The following is a 19,097-nucleotide window of genomic DNA, read 5'->3' on the forward strand; positions in this document are numbered from 1 at the left end:
AGGCCTCTCTTCTATTCTTCAAACACTGCCATGGGATCTTTTATATCCACCTGAACCGGCAGAGATAGGGTTTCAATTCAACACCTTTGAGAGTGCTGCAGTCCCCCAGTGCAGCACTCCCTCAGTGCTGTACCGGAGTGGCGGCCTGAATTATAGGCCCAAGGCCTGGTATGGGGTTTGAACCAACAACCTGCTGAGTTAGAAGCAAAAATACAGCCATGGCTCAGTGGGTAGCACACTTGCCTCTTGCACTGTCGGAGGTGCCGTCTTTTGGATGAGATGTTAAACCAACGGCCCCGTCTGCCCCTCTCAGGTGGACCGAAAAGATCCCACGGCCACTATTTCAAAGAAGAGCAGGGGAGTTCTCCCCAGTGTCCTGGGGCCAATATTTATCCCTCAAACAACATCAAGAAAAACAGGTTACCTGGCCATCATCACATTGCTGTTTGTGGGATCTTGCTGTGCGCTGTTGCGTTTCCTACATTACAGCAGTGTCTGTACTTCATTGGCTGTAAAGCACTTTGTGACAGCCTGAGGTTGTAAAAGGTGCTTTCTTTTACTGGCACTGTGCCGAGCCAACACTTTAATCTGGGAGGGCGGTTCCACTTACCTGGGAATGTTCTGGAATCCACCCAGTTGAATTTGCACAGTTGTTTGAAAGTAAACAAAGGCAGAATAGGTTCCTGGATGAGATTCCTCCTAACCAGGCGACTGCTTTTTTTTGTCTCACACACCACCGAGCCTCAGGGGAGCTCGCTTTAAATCCAATTAATTTGCAGGTACCTCGGGCTTTTGATACCACAAGGCCGTGGTTGTGTGATTTATGCGACAGCACGAATGGAACTCCCTTTTCAAAACTCCACGCCTGAGAAACTTAAACAGGTCAAACCAGCAAGTGAGAAACATAAAGCACAAGAGGAGCTGAGTTCCCCGGGCCTCGAGGGTGGGATTCTCAGGGCTCACAGGTCATAGTTTGTACTCGGCAGTGTTAGGCCCAAGGCCTTCAAAGACCAATGGGTGGAGAAGATACATCGCTGGGTTCGAAGGGAGGGTCAGGTGATCAAAAGGCAGGCAATAATATTCAGCATTAGTAAGTGTGGAGGTGACGCTGGTTGCCATGAAGACGCAAGTACAGCCTCATTTACAACACAGTGACAGACCTGTACCCCCCCAGGACTGTACCCCAGTGTTATACAGTGACAGACCTGTACCCACCAGTACTGTACCCCAGTGTTATACAGTGACAGACCTGTACCCCCCAGTACCGTACCCCAGTGTTATACAGTGACAGACCTGTACCCCCCAGTACTGTACCCCAGTGTTATACAGTGACAGACCTGTACCCCCCAGTACTGTACCCCAGTGTTATACAGTGACAGACCTGTACCCACCAGTACTGTACCCGTGTTATACAGTGACAGACCTGTACCCCCCAGTACCGTACCCCAGTGTTATACAGCGACAGACCTGTACCCCCCAGTACTGTACCCCAGTGTTATACAGTGACAGACCTGTACCCCCCAGTACTGTACCCCAGTGTTATACAGTGACAGACCTGTACCCACCAGTACTGTACCCGTGTTATACAGTGACAGACCTGTACCCACCAGTACTGTACCCCAGTGTTATACAGTGACAGACCTGTACCCCCCCAGTACTGTACCCCAGTGTTATACAGTGACAGACCTGTACCCCCCAGTACTGTACCCCAGTGTTATACAGTGACAGACCTGTACCCCCCAGTACTGTACCCCAGTGTTATACAGTGACAGACCTGTACCCACCCGTACTGTACCCCAGTGTTATACAGTGACAGACCTGTACCCCCCAGTACTGTACCCCAGTGTTATACAGTGACAGACCTGTACCCCCCAGTACTGTACCCCAGTGTTATACAGTGACAGATCTGTACCCCCCAGTACTGTACCCCAGTGTTATACAGTGACAGACCTGTACCCCCCAGTACTGTACCCCAGTGTTATACAGTGACAGACCTGTACCCCCCAGTACTGTACCCCAGTGTTATACAGTGACAGACCTGTACCCCCCAGTACTGTACCCCAGTGTTATACAGTGACAGACCTGTACCCACCAGTACTGTACCCCAGTGTTATACAGTGACAGACCTGTACCCCCCAGTACTGTACCCCAGTGTTATACAGTGACAGACCTGTACCCCCCAGTACCGTACCCCAGTGTTATACAGTGACAGACCTGTACCCCCCAGTACCGTACCCCAGTGTTATACAGCGACAGACCTGTACCCCCCAGTACTGTACCCCAGTGTTATACAGTGACAGACCTGTACCCCCCAGTACTGTACCCCAGTGTTATACAGTGACAGACCTGTACCCACCAGTACTGTACCCGTGTTATACAGTGACAGACCTGTACCCACCAGTACTGTACCCCAGTGTTATACAGTGACAGACCTGTACCCCCCCAGTACTGTACCCCAGTGTTATACAGTGACAGACCTGTACCCCCCAGTACTGTACCCCAGTGTTATACAGTGACAGACCTGTACCCCCCAGTACTGTACCCCAGTGTTATACAGTGACAGACCTGTACCCACCCGTACTGTACCCCAGTGTTATACAGTGACAGACCTGTACCCCCCAGTACTGTACCCCAGTGTTATACAGTGACAGACCTGTACCCCCCAGTACTGTACCCCAGTGTTATACAGTGACAGACCTGTACCCCCCAGTACTGTACCCCAGTGTTATACAGTGACAGACCTGTACCCCCCAGTACTGTACCCCAGTGTTATACAGTGACAGACCTGTACCCCCCAGTACTGTACCCCAGTGTTATACAGTGACAGACCTGTACCTACCAGTACTGTACCCCAGTGTTATACAGTGACAGACCTGTACCCCCCAGTACTGTACCCCAGTGTTATACAGTGACAGACCTGTACCCCCCAGTACTGTACCCCAGTGTTATACAGTGACAGACCTGTACCCCCCAGTACTGTACCCCAGTGTTATACAGTGACAGACCTGTACCCCCCAGTACTGTACCCCAGTGTTATACAGTGACAGACCTGTACCCACCAGTACTGTACCCCAGTGTTATACAGTGACAGACCTGTACCCCCCAGTACTGTCCCCCAGTGTTATACAGTGACAGACCTGTACCCACCAGTACTGTACCCCAGTGTTATACAGTGACAGACCTGTACCCACCAGTACTGTACCCCAGTGTTATACAGTGATAGACCTGTATCCCCCAGTACTGTACCCCAGTGTTATACAGTGACAGACCTGTACCCCCCAGTACTGTACCCCAGTGTAATACAGTGACAGACCTGTACCCCCCAGTACTGTACCCCAGTGTTATACAGTGACAGACCTGTACCCACCAGTACTGTCCCCCAGTGTTATACAGTGACAGACCTGTACACCCCAGTACTGTACCCCAGTGTTATACAGTGACAGACCTGTACCCACCAGTACTGTACCCCAGTGTTATACAGTGACAGACCTGTACCCCCCAGTACTGTACCCCAGTGTTATACAGTGACAGACCTGTACCCCCCCGTACTGTACCCCAGTGTTATACAGTGACAGACCTGTACCCCCCCCAGTACTGTACCCCAGTGTTATACAGTGACAGACCTGTACCCCCCAGTACTGTACCCCAGTGTTATACAGTGACAGACCTGTACCCCCCAGTACTGTACCCCAGTGTTATACAGTGACAGACCTGTACCCACCCGTACTGTACCCCAGTGTTATACAGTGACAGACCTGTACCCCCCAGTACTGTACCCCAGTGTTATACAGTGACAGACCTGTACCCCCCAGTACTGTACCCCAGTGTTATACAGTGACAGACCTGTACCCCCCAGTACTGTACCCCAGTGTTATACAGTGACAGACCTGTACCCCCCAGTACTGTACCCCAGTGTTATACAGTGACAGACCTGTACCCCCCAGTACTGTACCCCAGTGTTATACAGTGACAGACCTGTACCCCCCAGTACTGTACCCCAGTGTTATACAGTGACAGACCTGTACCCACCAGTACTGTACCCCAGTGTTATACAGTGACAGACCTGTACCCCCCAGTACTGTACCCCAGTGTTATACAGTGACAGACCTGTACCCCTCAGTACCGTACCCCAGTGTTATACAGTGACAGACCTGTACCCCCCAGTACCGAACCCCAGTGTTATACAGCGACAGACCTGTACCCCCCAGTACTGTACCCCAGTGTTATACAGTGACAGACCTGTACCCCCCAGTACTGTACCCCAGTGTTATACAGTGACAGACCTGTACCCACCAGTACTGTACCCGTGTTATACAGTGACAGACCTGTACCCACCAGTACTGTACCCCAGTGTTATACAGTGACAGACCTGTACCCCCCCAGTACTGTACCCCAGTGTTATACAGTGACAGACCTGTACCCCCCAGTACTGTACCCCAGTGTTATACAGTGACAGACCTGTACCCCCCAGTACTGTACCCCAGTGTTATACAGTGACAGACCTGTACCCACCCGTACTGTACCCCAGTGTTATACAGTGACAGACCTGTACCCCCCAGTACTGTACCCCAGTGTTATACAGTGACAGACCTGTACCCCCCAGTACTGTACCCCAGTGTTATACAGTGACAGACCTGTACCCCCAGTACTGTACCCCAGTGTTATACAGTGACAGACCTGTACCCCCCAGTACTGTACCCCAGTGTTATACAGTGACAGACCTGTACCCCCCAGTACTGTACCCCAGTGTTATACAGTGACAGACCTGTACCCCCCAGTACTGTACCCCAGTGTTATACAGTGACAGACCTGTACCCACCAGTACTGTACCCCAGTGTTATACAGTGACAGACCTGTACCCCCCAGTACTGTCCCCCAGTGTTATACAGTGACAGACCTGTACCCACCAGTACTGTACCCCAGTGTTATACAGTGACAGACCTGTACCCCCCAGTACTGTACCCCAGTGTTATACAGTGATAGACCTGTACCCCCCCAGTACTGTACCCCAGTGTTATACAGTGACAGACCTGTACCCCCCAGTACTGTACCCCAGTGTTATACAGTGACAGACCTGTACCCACCAGTACTGTACCCCAGTGTTATACAGTGACAGGCCTGTACCCCCCAGTACTGTACCCCAGTGTTATACAGTGACAGACCTGTACCCCCCAGTACTGTACCACAGTGTTATACAGTGACAGACCTGTCCCCACCAGTACTGTACCCCAGTGTTATACAGTGACAGACCTGTACCCCCCAGTACTGTACCCCAGTGTTATACACTGACAGACCTGTACCCACCAGTACTGTACCCCAGTGTTATACAGTGACAGACCTGTCCCCACCAGTACTGTACCCCAGTGTTATACAGTGACAGACCTGTACCCACCAGTACTGTACCCCAGTGTTATACAGTGACAGACCTGTACCCCCCAGTACTGTACCCCAGTGTTATACAGTGACAGACCTGTCCCCACCAGTACTGTACCCCAGTGTTATACAATGACAGACCTGTACCCCCCAGTACTGTACCCCAGTGTTATACAGTGACAGACCTGTACCCCCCAGTACTGTACCCCAGTGTTATACAGTGACAGACCTGTACCCCCCAGTACTGTACCCCAGTGTTATACAGTGACAGACCTGTACCCACCAGTACTGTACCCCAGTGTTATACAGTGACAGACCTGTACCCCCCAGTACTGTACCCCAGTGTTATACAGTGACAGACCTGTACCCACCAGTACTGTACCCCAGTGTTATACAGTGACAGACCTGTACCCCCCAGTACTGTCCCCCAGTGTTATACAGTGACAGACCTGTACCCACCAGTACTGTACCCCAGTGTTATACAGTGACAGACCTGTACCCACCAGTACTGTACCCCAGTGTTATACAGTGATAGACCTGTACCCCCCAGTACTGTACCCCAGTGTTATACAGTGACAGACCTGTACCCCCCAGTACTGTACCCCAGTGTAATACAGTGACAGACCTGTACCCACCAGTACTGTACCCCAGTGTTATACAGTGACAGACCTGTACCCACCAGTACTGTCCCCCAGTGTTATACAGTGACAGACCTGTACCCCCCAGTACTGTACCCCAGTGTTATACAGTGACAGACCTGTACCCACCAGTACTGTACCCCAGTGTTATACAGTGACAGACCTGTACCCCCCAGTACTGTACCCCAGTGTTATACAGTGACAGACCTGTACCCCCCAGTACTGTACCCCAGTGTTATACAGTGACAGACCTGTCCCCACCAGTACTGTACCCCAGTGTTATACAGTGACAGACCTGTACCCCCCAGTACTGTACCCCAGTGTTATACACTGACAGACCTGTACCCACCAGTACTGTACCCCAGTGTTATACAGTGACAGACCTGTCCCCACCAGTACTGTACCCCAGTGTTCCACAGTGACAGACCTGTACCCACCAGTACTGTACCCCAGTGTTATACAGTGACAGACCTGTACCCCCCAGTACTGTACCCCAGTGTTATACAGTGACAGACCTGTCCCCACCAGTACTGTACCCCAGTGTTATACACTGACAGACCTGTACCCACCAGTACTGTACCCCAGTGTTATACAGTGACAGACCTGTCCCCACCAGTACTGTACCCCAGTGTTATACAGTGACAGACCTGTCCCCACCAGTACTGTACCCCAGTGTTATACAGTGACAGACCTGTACCCACCAGTACTGTACCCCAGTGTTATACAGTGACACCCAAGGGGCAGACACCAGCATCTTCCCCCTCCACCTTTGATGATGTCAGGAAGCATTTCTTCACACAAAGGGGAGTGGAAATCTGAAACTCTCTCCCCCCAAAAAATCATTGAGGCTGGGGGTGAATCAAAAATTTCAAAACTGAGATTGATAGATTTTTATTGGGTGAAGGTGTTGAGGGTCACATGATCTAATTGAATGGCGGAACAGACTCGAGGGGCTGAGTGGCCTCCTCCTGTTCCTATGTTCCAGTGTTATACAGGGAGAGACACAGTGCGAGAGGATTACAGCCCCACACGCACATTTTAGGTCACTTGCAGACGATGATGAATGCTGCTCACACTGAGCGTCTCCCCCCCCCTCGCTGCTCACACTGAGCGTCTCCCCCCCCCTCACTGCTCACACTATACGTCTCCCCCCCCCTCACTGCTCACACTGAGCGTCTCCCCCCCCCTCACTGCTCACACTGAGCGTCTCCCCCCCCCTCGCTGCTCACACTGAGCGTCTCCCCCCCCCTCACTGCTCACACTATACGTCTCCCCCCCCCTCACTGCTCACACTGAGCGTCTCCCCCCCCCTCACTGCTCACACTGAGCGTCTCCCCCCCCCCTCACTGCTCACACTGAGCGTCTCCCCCCCCCTCACTGCTCACACTGAGCGTCTCCCCCCCCCTCACTGCTCACACTGTGCGTCTCCCCCCCCCTCACTGCTCACACTGAGCGTCTCCCCCCCCCTCACTGCTCACACTGAGCGTCTCCCCCCCCCTCGCTGCTCACACTGAGCATCTCCCCCCCCCTCGCTGCTCACACTGTGCGTCTCCCCCCCCCTCACTGCTCACACTGAGCGTCTCCCCCCCCTCACTGCCCACACTGAGCGTCTCCCCCCCCTCACTGCCCACACTGCTTTACCTGGAGGCTCTCAGGATCCTCTGGACAATGGCGTCTCCAATCTTATTGTAGACGTACTTGTTGTCAGCGCAGCTGATGAAGAATTGGTTCTGAACAGAAAGGAAGGGGAGAAAGAACCAGGAGAAAGGATGAGTGAGGTTTTTAATGAAATGTTTCTTTTACTGATCCCCAACCCTTCTCACAGCCTCCTGGCACTTATCAGTTCTTCTGCAAAGTTCACATCTGCCGTTGAAACCCTCATCCAGACTCGGCTGTTCCAACGCTCTCCTCGCCTCACATCTTCCATCCTCCGACTGGCATAAGTTTCAGCTCATCCAAAACTCTGCTGCACGTATCCTATCCAGCACCAAGTACCGCTCGGCCCATCCTTCTCCAGCCCCACAACTCTACATTCCTCCTCCCATCACCCCATCATTATATATACATTGTGTAGTGTACTGTGTATATATTGTGCACTGTATATTGTGCACCCACTGTGTATTGTGTGCCTACTGTATACTGTACATTGTGTACCCACTGTGTACTCTACATTGTGTACCCACTGCATACTGTATATTGTGTACCCACTGCATACTGTACACTGTGTACCTACTGTATACTGTACATTGTGTACCCACTGTGTACTCTACATTGTGTACCCACTGCATACTGTATATTGTGTACCCACTGCATACTGTACACTGTGTACCTACTGTATACTGTACATTGTGTACCCACTGTGTACTGTACATTGTGTACCCACTGTGTATTGTGTGCCTACTGTGTACTGTATATTGTGTACCCACTGCGTACTGTACATTGTGTACCTACTGTATGCTCTACGTTGTGTACCCACTGTATACTGTACATTGTGTACCCACTGCATACTGTACATTGTATACCTACTCTGTACTGTACATTGTGTACCCGCTGTATACTGTACATTGTGTACCTACTGTATACTGTACATTGTGTACCCACTGTGTATTGTGTACATACTATTGTGTACATTGTGTACCCACTGTATACTGTACATTGCATACCCATTGTGTACTGTGCACTGTACTTTGTGTACACACTGTATACTGTGTATTGTGTATGTACTGTATACAGCACATTATGTACATTGCATTGTGTGTACTGTGTACATTACATTGTGTACCCAGTGTACCATACCTTAAAAAACACTGTGTACTGTGTGTTGTATAACCACGGTGTACCATACTTTGTGTACACTGTGTACTGTACATTGTGTACCCACTGTGTGTTGTGCAAATACTGTGTACTGTACATTATGTACCCACTGTGTACTGTACATTGTGTACACACTGTGTATTGTGTACGTACTGTATAATGTACATTATGTACATTACATTGTGTGTAGTGTACATTACATTGTGTACCCGAGTGTACTGTACATTATATATTCACTGTGTTGTGTAACCACTGTGTACTGTACATTGTGTGCATTATGTATTGTACTTTGTGCATGTACTATGTAATGTACATTGTGTACCCACTATGCACTGTATATCGTGTACATTACATTGTGTACCGCAGTGTACTGTGTATTGTCTGCATAATGTGTCCTGTATATTGTGTACATACCGTGACCTTCACATTGTGTACTGTACATTATGTACCCACTCTGTGCTGTATGACATGTATGTACTGTGTAGATTACATTATGTACCCCGGTGTACCCACTGCATACTCTGCATTGTGTACATGTACTGTGTACATTACATTGTGTACCTGTGTACTGTGTATTGTTTACATATTGTGTATGTATATTGTGTACGCACTGGGTACTGTCTATTGTTTACTCACTATGTATTGTGAATTGTGTATGCACTGTGCACTGTATATTGTGCAAGCACTGTGTACTTTGTATTGTGTACATGCTGTGTACTATATACTGTGTATTGTATATTGTGTACACGCTGTGTACTGTGTATTGTGTACGTGCCATGTACTGTGTATTGCACACGCAGTGTGTACTGTATACTGTGCACTGTATGTTCTGTACGCAGTATGTATTGTAAATTGTGAGCACGCTGTGTACTGTATATTGTGTACACAGTGTGTACTGTACATTGTGTACTGTATACTGTGTACTCTATATTCTGTACGCAGTGTGTGCTGTAAATTGTGTACACACTGTGTGCTGTATATTGTGTACACCTTCCTACATCCTAGAACATTGTCCAAAATCAGGCGTGAGATGAGGCCTACCCCTAATACACGACTGCTCATGCGACATGGTTGAGTGTGAATGACCTCCCAGGACGGTTACCATCAGCCCCTGTGCTCAGGGATGAGGATCTGTGTTCCCAGCGTGGGGACTGTTACTCACCTCGATGTAGATGTAATGTCTGCTGTTTTCTATCACGTGTACATAAGCGTTGTGAATGGATTCTTCGTGATATTTAATACCACATGACCAATCAGCAGCCGATCGCAGCACCTGTAAATATGGAGAGTTTGACAAAGCATTGACTTGTTATCAATGTCGAGTTTCTGTTACCAGCCTCGCAATGGACCCAGGCTGTGGGTCACAGTCTTTCAGATTAGTTACCTAATAAAGAAATATATTTGCATTTATGCATCACCTTTCACAACCTCAGGATGTCGCAAAGCATTTTACAGCCACTTCTGAAGTGTAGTCACTGTTGTAATGTAGGAAACACGGCAGCCAATTTGCGCACAGCAAGATCCCACATACAGCAATGTGATAATAACCAGATAATCTGTTTCTTAGTGATGTCGGTTGAGGGATAAATATTGGCCCAGGACACTGGGGAGAACTCCCCTGCTCTCCTTTGAAATAGTGTCATGGGATCCTTTACGTCAACCTGAGAGGGCAAATGGGGCCTCGGTTTAACATCTCATCTGAAAGACGGCACCTCCGACAGTACAGCACCTCCCTCAGTACTGCACTGGGAGTGTTAGCCTGGATTATGGGGCTGAAGTCTCTGGAGTGGGACTTGAACCCATGACCTTCTGTCTCTGAGGCGAGAGTGCGACCCACTGAGTCACGGCTGGCACAATAAGGTAAACACTGCCGATCACTCAGTGAGTGGTTGCACTGGTGCGATACTGAGCCGTCTACATCAGGGAAGGGCCCCAGGGTCAATGTCCCCATTCTGTGCTGATCTCAGATGGGGCAACAGTAGGGGGTGATATACTGGGCCTCAGTGCCCCCGGGGTAGGGAAGGAAGAGATGGAAAAATCAACCAGGGGGTCCTGCATCTTCTGATCGCTACCCAATAACTCCTGTGTGGGTGGGTGGGTGAGGTTTGGGCTGAGCCCTGATTCCCCCCACAGTTGAATAGCCCGGCGACATTCACGCTTAAAAAGTGACAATCGGGGTGAGGTACCGGAGTGGCGGGCAGTGCCCACAGAAGTACAGAACCGGAAGAAGCGACCATCAATTGGAGAGAAATGAGAGTAAATAGAAAAGAGGGAAACTAATAAACTGATACACAGTCAAATTAGGGAAGAGGGGCTGAGATAAGGACAGGTGGACATCCAGATAATTACACTCAGGGAATTAAAATACACAAATATTTATTCAGCTTGTTTAAAGGTCACAGGAACGATACCCGGGGAAATCCCAGAACCTTGAGAGGTCAAATGTTTCACTTCTAATCAAAAGGGTCAAAATTTCCTGCCCTGGAACGGCTGGTCAATCTGACCAATCGGCCTTCGCCCCGGCCATCAGTCATCAAACAGTTAATTTGCTCCGTGTATACATGACGGGAGTAAAAACATCCCTTTATTGTTCCTCTCATAGCGAATTCCCTCCGACACCCGCCTCGCCCCCTCCCTATCTCTGTAACCTCCTCCGGCCCGACAACCCTCCGAGATCTCTGCGCTCCTCCAATTCTTACCTCTTGCGCATCCCCCTCTCCCTTCGCTCCACCATTGGCGGCCGTGCCTTCAATTGCCTTCACCCCTAAACTCTGGAATTCCCTTCCTAAACCTCTCCACCTCTCCCTCTCTCCTCCTTTAAGCATTTCCTTAAAACCTACCTCTTTGACCAAGCTATTGTTCACCTGTCCTAATATTTCCTTATGTGGCTCGGTGTCAAATTTTGTTTGATAATCGCTCCTGTGAAGCGCCTTGGGACGATTTACTACGTTAAAGGCACTGTATAAACGGGAGTTTTTTTTTATTCGTTCACAGGATGTGGGCGTCGCTGGCGAGGCCAGCATTTATTGCCCATCCCTAATTGCCCTTGAGAAGGTGGTGGTGAGCCGCCTTCTTGAACCGCTGCAGTCCGTGTGGTGAAGGTTCTCCCACAGTGCTGTTAGGAAGGGAGTTCCAGGATTTTGACCCAGCGACGATGAAGGAACGGCGATATATTTCCAAGTCGGGATGGTGTGTGACTTGGAGGGGAACGTGCAGGTGGTGTTGTTCCCATGTGCCTGCTGCCCTTGTCCTTCTAGGTGGTAGAGGTCGCGGGTTTGGGAGGTGTTGTCGAAGAAGCCTTGGCGAGTTGCTGCAGTACATCCTGTGGATGGTACACACTGCAGCCACTGTGCGCCGGTGGTGAAGGGAGTAAATGTTTAGGGTGGTGGATGGGGTGCCAATCAAGTGGGCTGCTTTGTCCTGGATGGTGTCGAGCTTCTTGAGTGTTGTTGGAGCTGCACTCATCCAGGCAAGTGGAGAGTATTCCATCACACTCCTGACTTGTGCCTTGTAGATGGTGGAAAGGCTTTGGGGAGTCAGGAGGTGAGTCACTCGCCACAGAATACCCAGCCTCTGACCTGCTCTTGTAGCCACAGCATTTAAATGGCTGGTCCAGTTAAGTTTCTGGTCAATGGTGACCCCCAGGATGTTGATGGTGGGGGATTCGGTGATGGTAATGCCGTTGAATGTCAGGGGGAGGTGGTTAGACTCTCTCTTGTTGGAGATGGTCATTGCCTGGCACTTGTCTGGCATGAATGTTACTTGCCACTTATCAGCCCAAGCCTGGATGCCGTCCAGGTCTTGCTGCATGCGGGCTCAGACTGCTTCATTATCTGAGGGGTTGTGAATGGAACTGAACATTGTGCAATCATCAGCGAACATCCCCATTTCTGACCTTATGATGGAGGGAAGGTCATTGATGAAGCAGCTGAAGATGGTTGGGCCTAGTACAATGGCCTAAGGAACTCCTGCAGCAATGTCCTGGGGCTTGAGATGATTGGCCTCCAACAACCACTACCATCTTCCTTTGTGCTAGGTATGACTCCAGCCACTGGAGAGTTTTCCCCCCTGATTCCCATTGACTTCAATTTTACTAGGGCTCCTTGGTGCCACACTCGGTCAAATGCTGCCTTGATGTCAAGGGCAGTCACTCTCACTTCACCTCTGGAATTCAGCTCTTTTGTCCATGTTTGGACCAAGGCTGTAATGAGGTCTGGGGCCGAGTGGTCCTGGCGGAACCCAAACTGAGCGTCGGTGAGCAGGTTATTGGAAAGTGCCGCCTTCCATCGACGACACCTTCCATCACTTTGCTGATGATTGAGAGTAGACTGATTGGGCGTTGTTGTTGTTGGCGTCCAGTTCCACAGATATCTGATGCTCTTTGGTACCATTACTTCATGTGTGAACATGGGCCATTAGTCAAACTATAGGCCCCATCTCCTCTGGAGCCACAACCCTGGTCTACCAGTCGAAGTGCGGACAAAAACATCCGGCACGTCTGGAGGAAGGGCAGGAGGAGTTTCTCCCGGTCTCCTTGGGTTAACTTTCCCCCATCACCCCCCCCAAATCTCCAACCCAAACACCAACCAATAAAAACAGATTAACCGGGCACTTGTCTTGTTCACTGCGTGTGGGATCTCTCTGTGCACAAATTGGCTGCGGAATTTGCCTACAAAACCGTGTCTGCGTTTTGAAAGAAGAAGCTAACTCGCCGGGCGGGGCAGTGGGGTGGAACGATGGTTTTACACCCGCCGATACTGCTCTCCGTTCACTCCGACCCACCTGATCCTGTCAGTTTCCCGACGGGCGGGTTAGGTTAAAATTAGCCCCCAATTCGGGGGGCATCCTGTCGGCCTAAATCGGGATTGTTTCATGCAAGGTTCAAGCGCAGTCAATGAAGCCAGCCAATGACGCATGGTCCATCCTTCAGGCACCTGTGGAAGCAACGAGCGTTTTTTCTTGTTGCGACTTGTGCGAGGTTTTAATAAAACAGGAAACTGTGTCCACACACACAGACCTGGACTCGAGCTTGGACTGATCCCGGCACCTGGTATCTCTGCTCGCTGGATGTCGAAAGAGTCTTGGGCAAGAGGTACGGATAGGAGAGGGGACGATACTTGGCTTTGACGATCTGGAATAGAAAAAAACACAAAACAAAAATGTTACTTGTGTAGAACGTAAACAGACAGAAGGTTATAATACTTATTCATTCACTTATCTATGTGGCTCAGTGGGTAGCACTCATGGCCCCCTGAGTCTAGAAGGTTTTGTGTTCAAGTCCCACTCCAGAGACTTGAGCACATAATCCAGGCCGACATTCCCGTGCAGTACCGAGGGAGTGCTGCACTGTTGGAGGTGCCGTCTTTCAGATGGGACCTTAAACGGAGGCCCCGGCTGCTTTCTAAGGTGAATGTAAAAAATCCCATGGCCACTATTTCAAAGAAGAGCAGGGGAATTCTCCCTGGTGTCCTGGGCCAATATTTATCCCTCAACCAACCTCACTAATAACAGATTATCTGGTCATTATCACATTGCTGTTTGTGGGATCTTGCTGTGTACAAATTGACTGCAGTGCTTCCTACAACACATCAAAAGTCCACTTTGGGACATCCTGAGGATGTGAAAGGTGCTATAGAAATGCAAGTTCTTTCTTTCTCCTCATGGAGGATGGAGCAAGGACAATGCAGAACCTGAATGAAACCAATCAACATTGATCGCACTCTGGTTGCTCAATAGTGTCGAATGTCTACACGTTGCCCAGTCTGGTACTAAACCTGTAGGCACCCGCTAACAACCCAGGTTCAGTACCCAACCTCTGCTGAATTAGCTGATATCAGTCAGGGCTAGCAGATGGAGAGTGACAATTGGCATCAGCGTCTTAAGCTAAGGATGGTAAATCCACTCGGGTTCCTGCTCCTGATCGCCGTCCAGTGACTACCGATAGGACGTTGGACAAGGGGCAGCGATCGGGACTGGGCAGTCAGTCTGCCCCACCCCCGACTGTCACGGTCGAAGAGCCCACCGGCACTCCATCTCCAGACTCACAAGTGTCTTGAGTCACCAACGCCAAACCCCGCGGCCTCCCCGATTCCAGGCCCGGTGGCTCTCACGGAGCCCTGGCCGTCCTTTCCCACATTGCAGGTCCCCAGGGAGGAAAGGGGTCGGTGGGGAGAGTCACCTTGGTGAAGTTCCAGCGCTGAATGAAGTGCCGCGCCACGTTGCGAGCTGCTTTCCCGTGAACCACTGCGGCGATGTCGTGCCAGGGCATCCTGGGCATAGTGTAGCGGTCGATGAAATCTGGCGGGGCAAATGCAGATGTTAAGACGAGGTTCGAGGCCACGTGTTCCAAGATCAGTGGGCAGCTGCACCCCCCCCCCACCAGCCCGTGGAGTGGAACCCGGGCCACATGGGACCTGGAAAGTCCCGGGTCCGATTCCCAGCCTTGCTCCGTGTGCCTGGTTCACTGATTGGGATCGCAGTATGTAATTTGTTCCTTGGGTTTTTTGTTTACATGAGTTGGGCAGGGGGCAGTGACGGAACCAGCGGTCATTTCAATAATTCGGCCTCCCCCAAACCCAACCCCAATTTGTCACTCAGGAAGGCGCTGACTCCTTTTGGGGTACAGTTCCACGGGGAGCAGCGGATTTCTGATGCCCCGGCCAACCTTCGTTCCCAAGCTCAGATCCTCTGCCATGGCGGGGCAATTCGACCATTGGGAGAATTGTAATCAAACCCGATCCTATCCCGGCTGACACTTGCCCCACCCTCCCCTTGCGTCCCCCCCACCCGGTGCAATCTCCAGCAGGAATGACTGGATGGTGATTAAGGGGGCTCGGACCCCCTGGCTCTCGGGGCGCAGAGACTCATCGCAGCAGTCGCTCCTGCTGAGACCACCCAACTCAGCTCAGGACCAAGGGGGAGGGTTGGGGCAGGAATCCAACCTGATCCATAGAGCTTAGCGTCACACTGGGCAGTGCAGATACCAATTGAGGTGTGTCAGCAAGAACTAATTTTATTACTTCATTGCCGAGGGGACTTTATGAAGGTTTAGATTGTAATAAACTTAAGGAATGAGGAGCTTAAAGTAATTAATATCAGTAAAGAAAAATTACTGGAGAAATTAAGGGGACATAAAGCCGACAAATCCCCTGGACCTGATGGCCTACATCCGAGGGTTCTAAAAGAGGTGGCTGCAGAGATAGTGGGTGCATTGGTTGTGATCTTCCAAAATTCTCTAGATTCTGGAACAGTGGCAGTGGATTGGAAGGTAGAAAATATAACACCGCCATTCAAGAAAGGAGGGAGAGAAAAAACAGGGAATTACAGGCCAGTTAGCCTGACATCAGTGACCAGGAAAATGCTGGAATCCATTATTAAGGAAGTGGTAACAGGGCACTTAGAAAATCATAATATGATTAGGCAGAGTCAACATGGTTTTATGAAAGGGAAATCGTGTTTGACAAAACTATTAGAGTTCTTTGAGGATGTAACTAGTCAGGGTAGATAAAGTGAATGTATTTTATTTGGATTTTTAAAAGGCATTCGATAAGGTGCCACACAAAATGTTGTTACACAAGATAAGGGCTCATGGAGCTGGGGGTGATATATTAGCATGGATAGAGGATTGGTTAACAGACAGAAAACAGAGAGCAGGAGTAAACGGGTCATTCTCAGGTTGGCAGGCTGTAACTAGTGGGGTACCTCAAGGATCGGTGCTTGGGCCTCAGCTATTTACAATCTATATTAATGACTTAGATGAAGGGACCGAGTGTAATGTATCTAAATTTGATGACGATACAAAGCTAGGTGGGAAAGTAAGCATTGAGGAGGACACAAAGAGTCTGCAAAGGGATATAGACAGTATAAGTGAATGGGCAAGAAGGTGGCAGATGGAGTATAATGTGGGGAAATGTGAGGTTATTCACTTTGGTAGGAAGAATAGAAAAACAGAATATTTTTTAAATGGCGAGAAACTATTCAATGTTGGTGATCAGAGGGATTTGGGTGTTCTTGTACACGAAACACAGAAAGTTAACATGCAGGTACAGTAAGCAATTAGGAAGGCAAATAGTATGTTGGCCTTTATTACAAGAGTAAGGAAGTCTTGCTGCAATTGTACAGGGCGTTGGTGAGACCACACCTGGAGTACTGTGTACAGTTTTAGTCTCCTTATCTAAGGGAGGATATACTTGCCTTAGAGGCGATGCAATGAAGGTTCACGAGATTGATTCCTGGGATAAGAAGGCTGTCTGATGAGGAGAGATTGAGTAGAATGGGCCTATATTCTCTAGAGTTTAGAAAAATGAGAGGTGATCTCATTGAAACATATAAGATTCTAAGAGGGCTTGACAGGGGAAATGCTGGAGAGTCTAGAACTAGGGGACATAGTCTCAGGATAAGGGGCCGGCCATTTAGGACTGAGATGAGGAGAAATTTCTTCACTCAGAGGGTTGTGAATCTTTGGAATTCTCTACCCCAGAGGGCTGTGGATGCTCAGTCATTGAGGCTGAGATCGATAGATTTTTGGACTCTAAGGGAATCAAGGGATATGGGGATCGGGCGGGAAAGTGTAGTTGAGGTCGAAGATCAGCCATGATCTGATTGAATGGCATAACAGGTTCGAGGGGCCGTATTGCCTACTCCTGCTCCTATTTCTTATGAACTTATGTTCTTATAACAAAACAACAACTTGCATTTATATAGCGCCTTTAATGTTCCCAAGGCACTTCTCAGGAGTGATCAGACAAAATTTGACACAGAGCCACATAAGGAGATATTAGGACAGGTGGCCAAAAGCTTGGTCAGAGAGGTCGGTTTTAAGGAGCGTCTTAAAGGAGGAGAGAGAGGTAGAGAGGCAGAGAGGTTTAGGGAGTGAATTCCAGAGCTTAGGGCCTAGGCAGCTGAAGGCACGGCCGCCAATGGTGGGGCAAAGGAAGTGGGGGATGTGCAAGAGGCCAGAATTGGAGGAGCGCAGAGATCTCGGAGGGTTGTAGGGCTGGAGGAGGTTACAGAGATAGGGAGGGGCGAGGTCATGGAGGGATTTGAACGAAGATGAGAATTTTAAAATCGAGGTGTTGCCAGACCGGGAGCCAATGTAGGTCAGCGAGTGCAGGGGGTAATGGGTGAACCTGACTTAGTGCGAGTTAAGACACAGTCAAAAGAGTTGCGATTAAAGAAGGCCAGAGCATCTGCTGTGGTTTCACTCACCGTCAAAGGGTTTGTCCAACTGGACCCAGTCCTTGAAGACAAAGTTGCAATAGTCCTTCCCATGCCAGAACCTCGTCTGCCCGACCAACTCTCCGATGCTGGTGTTTAAGCTCCGGACTGAACCCCTTTCTAACTCAGGATTTCCAACAAAGAAGCAAAAAAATTCAGTACGTTTCCAAATGGATTTCCCAGATCAATGGCGGAGGTGGGGGGGTGGGTGGGGCTCCATGAGAATGGACGTGTCGGGCCACCAATGGCGAGAGTGTGGGGGAATGGATGTTTGGAGGCGGGAGGTCATGTGATTCCAACCTCCAGGAATACGTCCAACCAGAGTTGGCAACCCCAGTGAAATGTGAAGGTGATGATGCAGGTTAGACCTGGTTTGGAGAGCAACAGCTGACTCTAATGTTAAAGGCCTTTGGAGTTAGTACAGGCAGGCTAATGCATTCACCCAGGCAGGGGTGAGGCCTATACACACCCAGGAGGGGGTGAGGCTTATACACACCCAGGAGGGGGTGAGGCTTATACACACCCAGGAGGGGGTGAGGCTTATACACACCCAGGAGGGGGTGAGGCCTATACACACCCAGGAGGGGGTGAGGCCTATACACACCCAGGAGGGGGTGAGGCTTATACACACCCAGGAGGGGGTGAGGCTTATACACACCCAGGAGGGGGTGAGGCTTATACACACCCAGGAGGGGGTGAGGCCTATACACACCCAGGAGGGGGTGAGGCTTATACACACCCAGGAGGGGGTGTGGCCTATACACACCCAGGAGGGGGTGAGGCTTATACACACCCAGGAGGGGGTGAGGCTTATACACACCCAGGAGGGGGTGAGGCCTATACACACCCAGGAGGGGGTGAGGCTTATACACACCCAGGAGGGGGTGAGGCCTATACACACCCAGTAGGGGGTGAGGCCTATATTCATCCAGGAGGGGGTGAGGCCGACACACACCCAGGCGAGGGTGAGGCCTGTACTAACCCAGGAGGGGGTGAGGCCTATACACACCCAGGAGGGGAGTGAGGCCTATACACACCCAGATGGGGGTGAGGCCT

General features: G+C 50.2%; 1 protein-coding gene across 3 annotated transcripts in view; it reads right to left on the reverse strand.

Annotated features, from left to right (window-relative positions):
- Positions 1 to 19,097, reverse strand: part of LOC137331231 (phospholipase D1-like) — a 154,750-nt gene that overhangs the window by 37,526 nt on the left and 98,127 nt on the right. For all 3 annotated transcript variants that reach the window (XM_067994874.1, XM_067994875.1, XM_067994873.1), the window contains 5 exons: positions 18,033 to 18,161; positions 15,004 to 15,122; positions 13,843 to 13,956; positions 9,988 to 10,098; positions 7,653 to 7,741 (listed from right to left, as the gene is read on the reverse strand). In XM_067994874.1, the coding sequence (XP_067850975.1) occupies positions 7,653 to 7,741; positions 9,988 to 10,098; positions 13,843 to 13,956; positions 15,004 to 15,122; positions 18,033 to 18,161 (562 nt within the window). The remainder of the gene's footprint in view (positions 1 to 7,652; positions 7,742 to 9,987; positions 10,099 to 13,842; positions 13,957 to 15,003; positions 15,123 to 18,032; positions 18,162 to 19,097) is intronic.

Source organism: Heptranchias perlo, chromosome 13 (genome assembly GCF_035084215.1).
Source record: "Heptranchias perlo isolate sHepPer1 chromosome 13, sHepPer1.hap1, whole genome shotgun sequence".
NCBI lineage: Eukaryota > Metazoa > Chordata > Chondrichthyes > Hexanchiformes > Hexanchidae > Heptranchias > Heptranchias perlo.